Below are 17,818 nucleotides of genomic sequence, written 5' to 3'. Positions count from 1 at the left end.
ATAGCCCACCCCTGTATATAGCCCCCTTGTACATATAGTCCACCCCTGTATATAGTGCTCCACAGATAGCCCACCCCTGTATAATCTAGTGGAGCACTATATACAGGGGTGGACTATATGTACAAGGGGGCTATATACAGGGGTGGGCTATCTGTGAAACACTATATACAGGGGTGGACTATATGTGGAACACTATATACAGGGGTAGGCTATATCTACAGGGGGGCTATATACAGGGGTGGGCTATCTGTAGAGCACTATATACAGGGGTAGGCTATATCTACAGGGGGGCTATATACAAGGGTGGACTATATGTACAAGGGGCTATATACAGGGGTGGGCTATCTGTGAAACACTATATGCAGGGGTGGACTATATGTGGAGCACTATATACAGGGGTAGGCTATATCTACAGGGGGGCTATATACATGGTTGGGCTATACGTGGAGCACTATATACAGGGGTGGGCTATCTGTAGAGCACTATATACAGGGCTGGGCTATATCTACAGGGGGCTATATACAGAGGTGGGCTATCTGTAGAGCACTATAGGGGGAGTTATTTGTGGGGCACTATCTACAGGGGGCTCTATGGCAGGCACTATCTACAGGGGGCACAGTGTGTGTGTGTGTGTGTGTGTGTGTGTGGGACACGGTTGTATGGTGCTATTATAATTAGAGGTGCAGTGTATGGCGCTATTATATTTAGGGGTGTAGTGTGTGGTATAATGATAACTTTATATTTATTTATAGGTGCAGAAATGTTGGAAAAGTGAGAAGCTGAAGACATGTGAGCGGCAAACTGCAGAAATGGGCTGTGACCGGGAGAATTCATTATAGAGGTCTGGACCGGATGGAGAAAAATAACTAGAATCTGAGACGTCACCGGTGAGTCACTCAATGTAAATGTTTACTCTGCCTCTAATCAGTAATGTAGTCACTGTACGAACTGCAGTGAGATGATGGGTGGTGTTATTATAATATGATTTCTTTTTTGTGAAACAGCAACTCCCAGCATATCCTTATCATTGTTCGGGCCATGCTTGGAGCTGTAGTTTTACGCCGTACACACCTATACGGCAGGGGTTGCACTAAATTGAGCTGTATTTGTTCTGGGGCTGTATATATGTACCGAGCTTGGTTCTGGTGTTGTGTATAGAACCATATTGCTTGTAAAATGTAGAAATGTTTTTATGCTCGCGTTACATAAAAAGAAATGACACGTCGATTGGTAGAGAAAACAAACATGGCGAGGGGGAAGGAGATGTCGGGAAAGAGATTGGGGGGGCGCCATACTGAATCTTTGCCCCGGGTGCTGGAGAACCTAGTTACGCCTCTGCACTTGTGTATCTGGCTGCACATCGTTCTAGTAAGAACGCTGTGCTGCTTGTAAATGAATGGAGATGAGTGTATGATGCGGACTGGTCACTGATTGGTCAGCGTCATACACATAAACAAGCCCAGTTAAAAACACAATACACGCCCAGTTGGACATAACGAAATAAAAACGCCCAGTTGTCCATTTCAAAGCTCATTTGCATATATATATATAAAATAGCTCATAACTTGGCCAAAAATGAACGTTTTAAAAAAAAACTAAACGTTACTGTTATCTACATTGCAGCGCCGATCACATGCAATAGGAGATAGGGGTTAGAGAATCTGGTGACAGAGCCTCTTTAAATGTCACAAAATTTGTTTTTAAGATTTTAATATATATATTTTTTATATATATCTATATATATATATATATATATATATATACATATACATATACATACATACATACACACTGTATTGAAAAAACTAAAGTTGGATACAAAATGGCCAACTTAAAAATGGCCGCCATGGTCAACACCCAGCTTGAAAAGTGTCCCCCCTCCCATATACTAATGTGCCACAAACAGGAAGTTAATATCACCAACCATTCCCATTTTATTTAGGTGTATCCATATAAATGGCCCACCCTGTACATAATTGCTCATGGATATGGGCGTATTTTGGCCTCCTGCTGGGTGGTGTCCCGGGGAGTGGTTTGACATACTTGGCAAGCCTACTGCGGAGTAGAAAGGTGCCTCTGAGCCTTTAGGGAGACGGCTGGGGGTAAGTAGCAATACAGGGGGCAGTTAGGCGCCAAAGTTTTGGAGCTCCAAGGACTTCCCTTTCCTAGTAATGTTATTTATAAAGTTATGTTTTATGTTCATGTAAATTTGTTAATAAAATGGCTGCTGTGGCCGAAATTTTCCAACCCACTGTCTCGTGTGTCTCACTAGGGATGGGAGAGTGGCATGAAAGGGGGGGAAGGGCCATGAAGCAGAAAAGGGGGTGGACAGTATTGAAGGGGAGGTTAAGCAATAGGGTTCAAAAGGGGGTGAGCTCTGTAATCCCATGGTCAAGACATTCTTTGCTGTTGACTAGAATTATTTCTAGTTTCATATATTCTTTCTTCTTAGGGTATGCAATAATTCAAAGTGAGAATACCTCTGTAAAATGGCATACGACGCAGCATACAAAAAAAATTTCAGTCAGATTTTATATCAGGAAGCCCGTACACGTAGCAGATATGTGGTTGTAGTGTGCTGCAGGGCCAACCATGAAACAATGTTAAACTGTACAAGCCGATGGAACAATAACCGCGGCAATTTGTGTTAAAAAAACGTGTGTGATTGTAGCGCCGGTGATTATAGCGCTCAACTGTGCTCGCCGGCGCCTGCCTCCTCCGGGACGCTGGCAAGCTTTCAGTCATGCGATCAGGACAGGCCGGTAGAGTTTCCCCAGCCTATACCTGCACTTTCAGGACTATAATAGGAAGTCTGCCCAGTGTTCCAGTGCACAAGCAATGTTGTACTTCCAAGTATATCCTGCAAAGGTCCAGTATCCCGAGTCTAGTACCCAACGGACCAAATCTAGCTATCTGAGAGAACCTGCTTCCAGCTATCCCACACAGCCTGCTTCCGGCTATCCCACACAGCCTGCTTCTGGCTATCCCACACAACTAGTAATCCAGCACAGTCTGCTTCCACCTATCTCACACAGCCTGCTTCCGGCTATCTCACACAGCCTGCTTCCAGCTATCCCACACAGCCTGCTTCCGGCTATCCCACACAGCCTGCTTCCTGCTATCCCACACAGCCTGCTTCCAGCTATCCCACACAGCCTGCTTCTGGGTATCCTACATAGCCAGTAATTTGGCACAGTCTGCTTCCAGTAATCCGGCACAGCCTGCTTCCAATAATCCAGCACAGTCGGCTTCCAGTAATTCGGCACAGTCTGCTTCCAGTAATCCGGCACAATCTGCTTCCAGTAATCCGGCACAGTCTGCTTCCGGCTATCCGGCACAGCCTGCTTCCGGCTATCCGGCACAGCCTGCTTCCGGCTATCCGGCACAGCCTGCTTCCGGCTATCCGGCACAGCCTGCTTCCGGCTATCCCACACAGCCTGCTTCCGGCTATCCCACACAGCCTGCTTCCGGCTATCCCACACAACCAGTAATCCGGCACAGTCTGCTTCCACCTATCTCACACAGCCTGCTTCCGGCTATCTCACACAGCCTGCTTCCAGCTATCCCACACAGCCTGCTTCCGGCTATCCCAAACAGCCTGCTTCCTGCTATCCCACACAGCCTGTTTCCAGCTATCCCACACAGCCTGCTTCTGGGTATCCTACATAGCCAGTAATCCGACACAGTCTGCTTCCAGTAATCCAGCACAGCTGGCTTCCAGTAATCCGGCACAGTCGGCTTCCAGTAATCCATCACAGTCTGCTTCCAGTAATCCGGCACAGTCTGTTTCCGGCTATCCGGCACAGACTGCTTCCGGCTATCCGGCACAGCCTGCTTCCGGCTATCCGGCACAGCCTGCTTCCGGCTATCCAACACAGCCTGCTTCAGGCTATCCGGCACAGCCTGCTTCAGGCTATCCGGCACAGCCTGCTTCCGGCTATCCCACACAGCCTGCTTCCGACTCTCCCACACAGCCTGCTTCCGGCTCTCCCACACAGCCTGCTTCCGGCTCTCCCACACAGCCTGCTTCCGGCTCTCCCACACAGCCTGCTTCCGGTTATCCCACACAGCCTGCTTCCGGTTATCCCACACAGCCTGCTTTCGTCTATCCCACACAGTCTGCTTCCGGCTATCTCACACAGCCTGCTTCCGGCTATCCCACACAGCCTGCTTCCGGCTATCCCACGCTTCCAGCTCTCCCACACAGCCTGCTTCCGGCTATCCCACATAACCAGTAATACGGCACAGTCTGCTTCCAGCTATCTGACACTGCCTGCTTTCAGCTATCCATCACAGCCTGCTTCCAATAATCTGGCACAGTCTGCTTCCAGTAATCCGGCACAGTCTGCTTCCAGTAAAGTTCCAAGGTACCATCTGTCAGTGACTGTTAAGCTTCTGTTTGGCCAGCAGCTACTATGCCAATCTGGCGGAGTAGCCTAGAGGGTTCGCTCAACCCCCTGCTCGTGACAGCGATTTTGCAGCACGGCGCACTGCCTGCTGTGTGTATAGGCACCCTTTATTTGATAGAAAAGAACCTCAGTATGAATTAGTATTAAATTAGAGGTACAGTATGGGTCCATAGACTTCCATTGCCATACTATAAGTCTGTACAATTTAGAGCTTATACAGAGCCATAATACAGCCAGGTGCATGAGGCTTTAGTCTGTTGGTTTTAATTGAATATTTATGTATATGACTGTTAATATTGAGATGACTTGTATTCAGGTTTTGAGCTCCGTTTTTTTCTAACATAAAATACATACATAGATCTATGATTACCTCATTATTATTGCTTCTTTATCAATTTCCATTCTCTGAAGTTTATTTTGGAGGTCATTTGCTTCTTTGGTTTTAATTCTATAATAAAAAGATAAGTGTAATGAATATCAATAAATCATATAGAGCTGTGGTTTTGCTTCAGCAGCCGATCCATTCAGATATTGCGGTCGAGGTGCGGTTAAAACTGCATTAAAAAAACTGCACCCGAACACTGCATCTGTTTTTATCGTGATTTGGTGCGTTTTTCAATCTGGCTGGGCTAAAGAAAATGCAACTGCATAGAAAAATTCACCAAATTGCGGTACAAACGCATGCGGTTTTTCGATGCGGTGAAAGTCATGTGGTTTTTCGTGGTGGTTTTAACAGCCCCTGAACTCCAACATCTGAACACATATATATGTAGTATATCCTACTAGAAAGAGAGTCAGCACTACCAAATAAATGAAACAGTGATCCTGTTTAATTCCACATGCAACGTTTCAGCTCAGTGTGAGCCTTCCTCAAGCATAACAGTCTAAGGCCTAATTCACACGACCGTGTTTAGTCCGTGATATATGGTTCACATGTCGGCCGCATTTCCCGGACTGAACACAGTTCAGGAAGCCGGGCTCCTAGCATCATAGTTATGTATGATGCTGTGAGTCACTGACTCTCCGTGGGACTACTGTCCTGTACTGAAAACATGTTTCAGTACAGGACAGTATTCCCGCGGGGAGACAGGGACACCTAGCGTCATACATAACTATGATGCTAGGAGCCCGGCTCCCTGAACTGTGTTTGATCTGGGAAATGTGGCCGACATGCGGACTGTATATCACGGACAAAACACGTTTGTGTGAATTGGGCCTAACAATGTGATCAAATATATACTAGTCCTTTTCAATTAATTAGAATATCATCAAAAAGTTAATTTCAGTAATTCAATTCAAAAAGTGAAACTCATATTACATAGATTTATTACACAGAGAGTGATCTATTTCCAGCAATTTTTTGTTTTAATGTTGATGATTAAGGCTAAAAGTTCATGAAAAGCCAAAATTGAGTGTCCAAAATTAGAATATTATATAAGCCCAATTTCAAAAATGATTTTTAAAACCGAAATGTTGGCCTACTGAAAAGTATGTACAGTATATGCACTCAATACTTGGTCGGGGCTCCTTTTGCATGAATTCCTGCATCAATGCGGTGTGGCATGGAGGCGATCAGCCTGTGGCACTGCTGAGGTGTTATGGAAGGCCAGGTTGCTTTGATAGAGGGCTTCAACTCGTCTGCAATGTTGGGTCTGGTGTCTCTCATCTTCCTCTTTACAATACCCTATAGATTCTCTATGGAGTTTAGGTCAGGCGAGTTTGCTGGCCAATCAAGCATGGTGATACTGTGGTTATTAAACCAGGTATTGGTACTTTTGGCAGTGTAGGCAGGTGCCAAGTCCTGCTGGAAAATTAAATCACTGTCTCCATAAAGCTTCTCAGCAGAGGGAAGCATGAAGTGCTCTAAAATTTCCTGCTAGACGGCTGCGTTGACTCTGGACTTGATATAACACAGTGGACCAACACAAGCAGATGACATGACTCCCCAAACCATCACTGACTGTGGAAACCTCACACTGGACCGCTTGCAACTTGGATTGACGCCTCTCCACTCTTCCTCCAGACTCTGGGACCTTGATTTCCAAATGAAATGCAAAATTTACTTTCATATGAAAACAGGACTTTGGACCACTGAGCAACAGACCAGTGCTTTTTCTCCTTAGCCCAGGTAAGACGCTTCGGACGTTGTCTCGAGGAATACGACAGTTGTAGCCCATGTCCTGGATATGTCTGTGTGTGGTGGCTCTTGAAGCGCTGACTTCAGCCACAGTCCACTTCTTGTGAATTTCTCCCAGATCCTTGAATGGCCTTTTCTTGACAAACCTTTCAAGGCTCCAGTTATCCCTGTTGCTTGTGCACCTTTGTACCACACTTTTTCCTCCCTCCCAACTTTCCATTAATATGCTTGGATACAGCACTCTGTGAATAGCCAGCTTCTTTAGCAATGTCCTTTTGTGGCTTACCTTCCTTGTTGAGGGTGTCGATGACTGTCTTCTGGACAACTGTCAAATCAGCAGTCTTCCCCATGACTGTGTAGCCTACTGAACCAGACTGTTGGACCATTTAAAGGCTTAGGAAACCTTTGCAGGTGTTTTGTGTTGATTGGCTGATGAGAGTGCGACACCATGAGTCTACAATCTCCAACTTTTACCCAATATTCTAACTTTCTGAGACTAAATTTGGGGTTTTCATTAACTGTTAGCCATAATCTTCAATATTAAAAGAAAAAAAAATGCTGGAAATAGATCACTCTGTGTGTAATTAATCTATATAATATATGAGTTTCACTTTTTGAATTGAATTACTGAAATAAATTCACTTTTTGATGATATTCTAATTCATTGAGAAGGACCTGTAAATAGGGCAATCAATAAGATTGTCAACATACATGAACAAATGTGAATATTATATCAACAGGGGTATACAACATACACAAATTAAAATAAATTTACTTCACCATCACTGAGAGGCTGTCAGCGTCCTATACTACCTATTGCGCATGTCCACTTATCCTAATATGCTTAATCTCGCGCTGCTGAATATATCAGGCACCATTTTTGAAAAGAGCACAATCTCTGCCATATCTCAGATAGGGTATACAAACCCATCACAGATAGGCAAATTCCGACCAATGGGTCGTATCCCAAAGAGGTCGGCAGCCATGTTAGGACACCTCAGCCATAATATAAACAACATACTCCATCTTGGTGCACCCCAAATTATAGTGGGGATATACATCAAGACGGGACATATATTCAACTTGTCAATAATGTCTAAGATACTACAACCATCAGGGGATGAATCCCAATGTAATTTGGTTTATTTAAAGCATATATTTAATAAATCAAACGGGCATGTAATGTGGTCATATTATATGATCCACAGCACAAATATATGGAATATACCAAACTCCCCTCACCATCGTATACCGTAAATTACAGCTTTAAGATGGGATATGCAGTGCATTACCAAAGTGAAGTCCCAATACAATCAGGCACTATCAAAGGAATGACATTTGATTACATCTAGGGGGATATATATCGCATGAAATAAATGCTCATACATTATATTTAGTATATACATGATCTCCAGAACAAATAAATGCCAAAAATTTACAGAATATGACTAATCAACATTTGGCTGGATATTTAAGGTCCCAACTGTACAGTGCTGAAAAAGAAGACTTTTTTTTCAGGAAATGAATATATGGACATCCAAGGTACTATATAGGTACCTCCAGCCGATCCCAGAGAAGAAACTCGAGGACATAATTATGTAAAGAGAGAAGAAAGGCATTTTTAGAAATAATGGTAAAATTAGCTATAGATTTATGAGGCTCTGTCACCAGATTCTCTAACCCCTATCTCCTATTGCATGTGATCGGCGCTGCAATGTAGATAACAGTAACGTTTTTTGTTTTTTTTTAAACGTTCATTTTTGGCCAAGTTATGAGCTATTTTATATTTATGCAAATGTACTTTGAAATGGACAACTGGGCGTTTTTATTTCGTTATGTCCAACTGGGCGTGTATTGTGTTTTTAACTGGGCATGTTTATGTGTATGACGCTGACCAATCCGTGACCAGTCAGCATCATACACTCATCTCCATTCATTTACAAGCAGCACAGCGTTCTTACTAGAACGATGTGCAGCCACATACACAAGTGTCCTGATAATGAATACACATGAAATCCAGCCTGGACGTCATGTGTACTCAGAATCCTGACACTTCTGAATCTTTTCTGTGAGATTGCAGCAAGAGAAACGAAATCTCGCGAGATTACGGAGCTAAACGAGATTTTGTTTCTCTTGCGAGTCAGAAGTGTCAGGATTCTCAGTACACATGACGTCCAGGCTGGATGGTCATGTGTATTCATTATCAGGACACTAGATTAACGTTAATCAAGTGTCCTGATAATGAATACACATGACCATCCAGCCTGGACGTCATGTGTATTGAGAATCCTGACACTTCTGAATCTTTTCTCTGAGATTTCCAGCAAGAGATTACGAGTGGCTTGCTGCAATCTCACAGAAAAGATTCAGAAGTGTCAGGATTCTGAGTACACATGACGTCCAGGCTGGATTTCATGTGTATTCATTATCAGGACACTTGTGCAGGGGCATAGCTAGGGGGGGCAGGTGGGGCATGTGCCCCGGGCGCAGTTCAGAGGGGGGCGCCAGCGCCCCCTCCTCCTGCACTATAATTGTACCTGTGTCGCAAGGACACAGGTACAATTAGAAGCAATAAATGACCGGGCACGTTCCGTGCCCGGCCATTCAGCGCCTTTCCACGAATGAAGCGACAGGTACCTTTTGTACCAGTGACGCTTCCGTCGATGAAAGGCGCTGACTGACTGACAGGGAAAGTCATCCTGCCCAGCCAATCAGCACCTTTCATAGACGCTGTGTTCAACCCCCTGGAGACCTGTGCAGAAGAGAGCAGGTCTCCATGGCTGCCGGACGGCGTGGGAGCGGGATTAAGGTGAGTTTGAATATTTTTATTTTTTTATTTTTTTAATTGTAATAAAAGTGTGGCTGTATCTGCGGGGGGGACGACTTTGTCTACGGGGGGGGGGGTGTCTATCTACAGGGGGGACTATATCTACAGGGGGACTATATCTACAGGGGGACCATATCTACAGGGGGTGGGCTATATACAGGGGGACTATATCTACAGGGGGACCATATCTACAGGGGGGCTATCTCTACAGGGGGGCTATCTCTACAGGGGGGCTATCTCTACATGGGGACTATATCTACAGGGGGACCATATCTACAGGGGGTGGGCTATATACAGGGGGACTATATCTACAGTGAGACCATATCTACTGGGGGACCATATCTACAGGGGTGGGCTATATACAGGGGGACTATATCTACAGGGGGCTATATCTACAGGGGGGCTAATATCTACAGGGGGACTATATCTACAGGGGGACTATATCTACAGGGGGACCATATCTACAGGGGTGGGCTATATACAGGGCTGGGCTATATACAGGGGGACTATATCTACAGGGGGTGGGCTATATACAGGGGGACTATATCTACAGGGGGACCATATCTACTGGGGGACCATATCTACTGGGGGACCATATCTACAGGGGTGGGCTATATACAGGGGGGCTATATCTACTGGGGGCTATATCTACAGGGGGGCTAATATCTACAGTGGGACTATATCTACAGGGGGACCATATCTACAGGGGTGGGCTATATACAGGGCTGGGCTATATACAGGGGGACTATATCTACAGGGGTGGGCTATATACAGGGGGACTATATCTACAGGGGGACCATATCTACAGGGGTGGGCTATATACAGGGGGACTATATCTACAGGGGGACCATATCTACAGGGGTGGGCTATATACAGGGCTGGGCTATATACAGGGCTGGGCTATATACAGGGGGACTATATCTACAGGGGGTGGGCTATATACAGGGGGACTATATACAGGGGGGCTATATCTACAGGGGGGGCTATATACTGGGGTGGGCTATCTATGGAGCACCATATACAGGGGTTCGCTATAGCTACAGGGGGGGGCTATATAGTATATAGCCCTCTGTAGATATAGCCCACCCCTGTATATGGTGCTCCATAGATAGCCCCCCTGTAGATATAGCCCCCTGTAGATATAGCCCCCCTGTATATAGCCCCCCTGTATATAGCCCCCCTGTATATAGCCCAGCCCTGTAGATATAGCCCACCCCTGTAGATATAGCCCACCCCTGTAGATATAGCCCAGCCCTGTATAAAGCCCAGCCCTGTATATAGCCCAGCCCTGTATATAGCCCAGCCTTGTAGATATAGCCCACCCCTGTAGATATGCCCCCCCTGTAGATATGGTCCCCCTGTAGATATAGCCCACCCCTGTATATAGTATCCCACAAATAGCTCCCCCTATAGTGCTCCGCAGATAGCCCACCCCTGTATATAGTGTTTCACAGATAGCCCACCCCTGTATATAGCCCCCTTGTACATAGTGTTTCACAGATAGCCCACCCCTGTATATAGCCCCCTTGTACATATAGTCCACCCCTGTATATAGTGCTCCACAGATAGCCCACCCCTGTATAATCTAGTGGAGCACTATATACAGGGGTGGACTATATGTACAAGGGGGCTATATACAGGGGTGGGCTATCTGTGAAACACTATATACAGGGGTGGACTATATGTGGAACACTATATACAGGGGTAGGCTATATCTACAGGGGGGCTATATACAGGGGTGGGCTATCTGTAGAGCACTATATACAGGGGTAGGCTATATCTACAGGGGGGCTATATACAAGGGTGGACTATATGTACAAGGGGCTATATACAGGGGTGGGCTATCTGTGAAACACTATATGCAGGGGTGGACTATATGTGGAGCACTATATACAGGGGTAGGCTATATCTACAGGGGGGCTATATACATGGTTGGGCTATACGTGGAGCACTATATACAGGGGTGGGCTATCTGTAGAGCACTATATACAGGGCTGGGCTATATCTACAGGGGGCTATATACAGAGGTGGGCTATCTGTAGAGCACTATAGGGGGAGTTATTTGTGGGGCACTATCTACAGGGGGCTCTATGGCAGGCACTATCTACAGGGGGCACAGTGTGTGTGTGTGTGTGTGTGTGTGTGTGGGACACGGTTGTATGGTGCTATTATAATTAGAGGTGCAGTGTATGGCGCTATTATATTTAGGGGTGTAGTGTGTGGTATAATGATAACTTTATATTTATTTATAGGTGCAGAAATGTTGGAAAAGTGAGAAGCTGAAGACATGTGAGCGGCAAACTGCAGAAATGGGCTGTGACCGGGAGAATTCATTATAGAGGTCTGGACCGGATGGAGAAAAATAACTAGAATCTGAGACGTCACCGGTGAGTCACTCAATGTAAATGTTTACTCTGCCTCTAATCAGTAATGTAGTCACTGTACGAACTGCAGTGAGATGATGGGTGGTGTTATTATAATATGATTTCTTTTTTGTGAAACAGCAACTCCCAGCATATCCTTATCATTGTTCGGGCCATGCTTGGAGCTGTAGTTTTACGCCGTACACACCTATACGGCAGGGGTTGCACTAAATTGAGCTGTATTTGTTCTGGGGCTGTATATATGTACCGAGCTTGGTTCTGGTGTTGTGTATAGAACCATATTGCTTGTAAAATGTAGAAATGTTTTTATGCTCGCGTTACATAAAAAGAAATGACACGTCGATTGGTAGAGAAAACAAACATGGCGAGGGGGAAGGAGATGTCGGGAAAGAGATTGGGGGGGCGCCATACTGAATCTTTGCCCCGGGTGCTGGAGAACCTAGTTACGCCTCTGCACTTGTGTATCTGGCTGCACATCGTTCTAGTAAGAACGCTGTGCTGCTTGTAAATGAATGGAGATGAGTGTATGATGCGGACTGGTCACTGATTGGTCAGCGTCATACACATAAACAAGCCCAGTTAAAAACACAATACACGCCCAGTTGGACATAACGAAATAAAAACGCCCAGTTGTCCATTTCAAAGCTCATTTGCATATATATATATAAAATAGCTCATAACTTGGCCAAAAATGAACGTTTTAAAAAAAAAACTAAACGTTACTGTTATCTACATTGCAGCGCCGATCACATGCAATAGGAGATAGGGGTTAGAGAATCTGGTGACAGAGCCTCTTTAAATGTCACAAAATTTGTTTTTAAGATTTTAATATATATATTTTTTATATATATCTATATATATATATATATATATATATATATACATATACATATACATACATACATACACACTGTTAGGCCCCATGCACACAACCGTGACCGTAATCATGGTCTGTGATTACGAGCACGGCCGGCCGCGGACAGTCATCTGCATTTGCGGACCATGCTTCCTTTATAAAGTATGGGACATGGTCCGTAAAATAGAAAAGAAGGACATTTCCTATTTTTTTACAGAAGGTCTCTACGGCGCGAACACTTTCCCGTAAATATACGGGAAGGTGTCCGTCGGCCATAGAAATGAATGGGTCTGTAATTACGGACCTAATCTACCGTCATGTGCATGCTGCATTACTGTTTTCAAACCCAGAGGGGGTCACATAAGCAAAATCCAGAAGGGAAAGGGCAAGTAGTCACATCAAAAGACACAGTGTAACTCACCTTGAGAAACTAGGTGAAATTTCAAAATCCACATTTAGACCTCAGGGAGATCTAACTTGAAGATCCATTCTAATTCCACACGTTTTAAATTTTGGGATTCTATCACCTCCATGTCTATGACACGGTACATGATCAACAATGACAATTTTGAAATCATTTTCCCCATGACCAATCTCTACAAAATGTTTAGATAATAGCACATCAATTTTCTTTCTGTGCATTTTAGACTTAGGCTGAGTTCACATGCGGCAAATATGCTGTGTAAAAGCATGCATCGTATCCGCCCTGTGCGCTGCAGGACATTCCGGGCGAAAAACCGCACCAGACTGTGGTGCAGTTTTCACCAGGAATGTCCACTGCAGAAAACTGCAGCATTCAGCCCGCTAGTAGGCCGGCCTACTGGGATGATATGTCATCCAGGAGGCCGGCCCTCTAACGTCATCCAGGCCGCCCTCCTGGTATGACATTTCATCCCATGTGACGGCCGCTACAGCCCGTTATTGGCTGCAGCGGTCACATGGGATGAAACATTATCCATGGAGGAAGAAACACTGACTTCTGGGTAAGTATAAGATTTTTTTGTGTGTTGCATTTTTTTGTGGCGGTATTGCTGTGAACCCGCCACAAAAAAAATGCAACAACTGCTACTTGTTGCGGGTTTTACCTCCCCATTGAATTAAATGGGCAAAACCCGGAACAAATAAGCAAAGTTTACGCAAATACAATTGACATGCTGTGGAATAAAATTCCGCACCGCATGTAAATTTCTGAGCAGTATTTCCGCTCAGTATTTATGCTTTGTGTCGATGATATTTGTTCGATCTCATCCACTTTGCTGCTACTGTATTATGCTGCAGATTTTCCGCAACTAATTCCGTTGCGGAAAATCCGCATTATTTACGTAACGTGTGAACTGACCATTATGGTTATTGATATGTGATCTACACTCCAAAAAGGTTTCACCCACATATAGTAGCTTACATGGTCACTGTATAATATAAATTATGTGGTCAGATACACAGGTCAAATAGTGTTTCATTTTATGCACCGTACCATTAGTCTGGTGAATAAGTACTTCACCCCTAACCATTTTTCTGCGATTTCTGCACCCCAAACATGGGTAACAACCTTGTTTTCTGGGGGCGAGATAGGTCTGATGGGTTTTAATTGAAGGACCAACATCAGCATGAACCAAACGGTCCCTAAGATTTTGGGGCCATGCATATTGGTATAGAGAATTCTGGAATATCATGTACTCCTCAAGAACCCCCATTCTTTCCTAATTATTTATGCAATCTCATTACTCATGTGGGAATAGGTTGAGACCAATGCCAATCTATGTGATATGGTATACGTCTTCTTTTTCCCTAGGAAACTCTTCAACTTTCAATCCTTTTTGATCTAACAACCTTTTAGGATAACCACGCTGTTTAATTTTGTTTGCCATATCATTTAATCTTTTGCCAAGTATTGAAGGGTCTTGCACAATTCTTTTTACCCTCAACATTTGGCTGAGAGGAAGGCATGCAATCATGGAGCTGGGGTGACAACTTTCAAACCGCAATAAAATATTGCGGTCCGTTGGTTTGTTGTACAAATCAGTACATAATTTCTTATAGTCACATCATATGTCATCACATGATTTGTCAAATGCTGAAATATCAGCTTTGAATAAAGGCCTATCCTTTAGTCCTACCACTAGCATGGACTGGTTCCAATTTGAATTGGACTTATATGATTTCTTTCAGATTCAAAGTTTTTTTTGCTGATAAAATGTGGAGTCTAATTATGAAAAAAGTAGTTAACTCTTAAAGAGATCATGTTAAATGCTGTTTTCCATTAGTCACCCTTGCGTATACGGATCAGGTTATAGGCCCCGCATAGATCTAGCTTAGTTAAAACCTTGGCTCCACGAATCCTATCAAAGAGCTCAGAGATAAGTGGGAAGAGGTACTTTTTGACCGTGAGTTGGCTTAACCCACGGTAATCAATGGACGGTCGGAGTGACCCTTTTTTCTCCACGAAGAAGAATCCGGATCCGGCTGGTGAAGTAGACTTCCTGAAGAACCAACTCTCCAGGTTCTCCTTGACATATTCCGATGTGGCCTGGGTTACAGGCAAGGAGAGCTGGTAGAACCGTCCCTGAGGGAGAGAGGCTTCAGGGAGCAACCCGATAGGACAGTCATATGGGCGATGGGGAGGAAGGACCTCTGCCTCCTTCTTGCTGAAGACATCCACGTAGCTGGCATACTGTGGAGGCAGTCCAGAGAGTGACTGAGGCAGTGGAGAAAAAACGAGACGAACCTGAGGCAGGCAGCAGTGCAGACATCCGGGTACCCATTAGAGGACCTCTCCGAAATTCCAATCAAGGATTGGAGCGTGTTGGCGAAGCCATGGCAATCCCAGCAGGATTGCTTTGCTCAGGACATAGAAAGCTATCAGCTCTGAATGAAGGACTCCTATCTTTAGTCTCAGTGGTTTGGTGATAGACAGGATAGGGTCAGGCCGAGATTGTCTATTGACTGAAGCGACCGCCAGAGGTTTCCCTAGGGGACCTGTGGCCAAGTGGAGACAACCAACTAAATTCTGCTGCATATAATTCGCAGCCCCTCCGGAATCCAGATAAGTAGGGACAGAGTGTGAAGCTTCACCGGAGAAGATGGTCACAGGGATAGAAAGTCTGGAAAAGAAATTAGAAGTCAACGTCGATTTTCCCCATAGGGTTGTCTCTCCTATCAACCCTAGGAGCTAGAGTTTTCGCAACTTCTGTAGGCATTGATGCACGAAATGAACGTCTGCGCTGCCGCTCCAGGTTGGACAGTCTGAGTCTGTCCACTTGCATAGGCTTCTCTGGGGTACAAGAGCAGAAGGAAGAAGGGGTCTTTAAAATATAGGTGCCAGTCGAAAAGACCTCCTCTCCCGGCAAATTGCCTGGGTGCGTTCTTGGATCCGCAAATTGATACGGGCTGCCAGGAGTGTCAAGTCATCCAAGGTGGATGGGAGCTCACGAGCCGCCAGCTCATCTTTTATGAGAGGCTAGTCCCTGCCAGAAAGTTGCCACCAAGGCCTCGTTAGTTCAAGCCAGTTCCACTGCCAATGTACGGAAATGGAAGCCATACTAACCTGCCATTGATTCCCCTTGGGAGACGGTCAGCAATAAGGCAGCTGCAGACGACGTTCGGCCCGGTTCCTCAAAAACTGTACAGAAAGTCTCCAAGAACAGGTGCAAATTAGAAGACTCTGGACCTTCTCGTTCCGAGATAGGGTTCGCCCATGCCAGGGCCTTGCAGAGAGGAAAGAAACAATAAAGGTGACCTTGGCCTCATCAGAGGAGAAGAGATGGGCATGTAATTTAAAGTGAATCTTGCACTGATTAATAAGGCCTCTGCAGGTCTTAGCATCCCTGTCGTAACGAGGAGGTAGGTGCCATGAAATTATGGACCCAGAACAGGCAGTTGGGTCGAGATGAGGTGGAGTAGGAGAAGCAGCCATGGGTGGAAGATACAAATAGTCAACAATGGAGTTGGCAGCCTGTAGGAACTGATCCTGCCATGCACGGAGATCACGCATGTCAGCTTGATTTAACTGGGCCGCCGATTTGGGTTGACCAGCGGGGTCCATGGCCTGAGCGTGCTGTCACAGCTATGAGGTATGTGGACCCACTAGGCCGCAACTAGTCAATGAGAGTCTTTAGAACAAGAGTACCTGGATAGAAGCTTAGGCAGCCACTTGACGTGGCAGACACTTGGCATGGCAGACACTTGGCACAGATGATGAACTTGATTCCGATACAAGACTTTGCACTGGAAGAAACACAGTTACGGGATACGAGATACAGAATATGGGAACACAGAATACAACTAAGGGACAATTTTCAATAACGAACATGGGCAGAAACAACAATGCTCAGGCAAGGAGGGAGAGGTCAGAGTCCTATTTAAAGTTCAGGGTACATAGGGCTTGGTTTGGGAAAATTATACTGGCCCTTTAAGGCTGGGAACGAGCCCGCGCGTGCACCCTACAGAAATCAGTTCGGAGATCCAGCCGCATGTCCCGGCGTCTCCGGGGAGGGAGATGCCGGCAAGAAGAGAGAGTCCAGAGGTCGCGGCTGCCGGTGAGTAGAACGTGCACGACAAGTACTTACCACGATATTACAGAATTCTCTATACCACCACGTCTATCGTACGCCCCAAAATCTAAGGGACCGTTTGGTTCATGCTGATAACCCATCAGACCTATCTCGCCGCTGGAAAAAAAGGTTGTTACCTATGTTTGGGGTGCAGAAATTGAAGAAATATGGTTAGGAGTGAAGTATTTACTCACCCGACTAATGGTACAGTGCATAAAATTAAACACTATTTGACATGTGTATCTGACCACATTATTTATATTATACTGTGCCCATGTAAGCTACTATATGTTGGTGAAACATCTTTAGAGTGTAGATCACATATTAATAATCATAAGTCCATAATACACACAGAGAAAATTGATTTGCCCTTACCTAATGTTGTGCCCGCGGGCGCTGACCACCGACATGTCCTACTTACTGGCAGCCGCGACCGCAGGACACTTTCTTCATGCCGACGTCTCCCTCCCCAGAGACGCCGGGACACACGGCTGCAGCTCCCCTCTGTATCCTGTAGGGCCTCCAAAGTTCACCAGCCAATCCCTTTGCACCCTGGACTTTAAAAAGGGCTCTGCCCTTCCTCTGCGTTATCTAGTGTCGGAGTGGATAGTGTCTAAGGTGCCAAGTGTCATCTGTGCCAAAGTGTTTACTACGC

The 17,818-nt window shown here is 45.3% G+C and overlaps 1 protein-coding gene across 1 annotated transcript in view; it reads right to left on the bottom strand.

Annotated features, from left to right (window-relative positions):
- Positions 1 to 4,775: 4,775 nt before the first annotated feature.
- Positions 4,776 to 17,818, bottom strand: part of LEKR1 (leucine, glutamate and lysine rich 1) — a 160,910-nt gene continuing 147,867 nt past the window's right edge. The window contains exon 9 of the mRNA XM_075863652.1: positions 4,776 to 4,857. Within this exon, the coding sequence (XP_075719767.1) occupies positions 4,776 to 4,857 (82 nt within the window). The remainder of the gene's footprint in view (positions 4,858 to 17,818) is intronic.

The sequence above is a fragment of the Rhinoderma darwinii genome, chromosome 4 (assembly GCF_050947455.1).
Source record: "Rhinoderma darwinii isolate aRhiDar2 chromosome 4, aRhiDar2.hap1, whole genome shotgun sequence".
NCBI lineage: Eukaryota > Metazoa > Chordata > Amphibia > Anura > Rhinodermatidae > Rhinoderma > Rhinoderma darwinii.
This window is presented reverse-complemented; position numbering and strand designations above follow the sequence as displayed.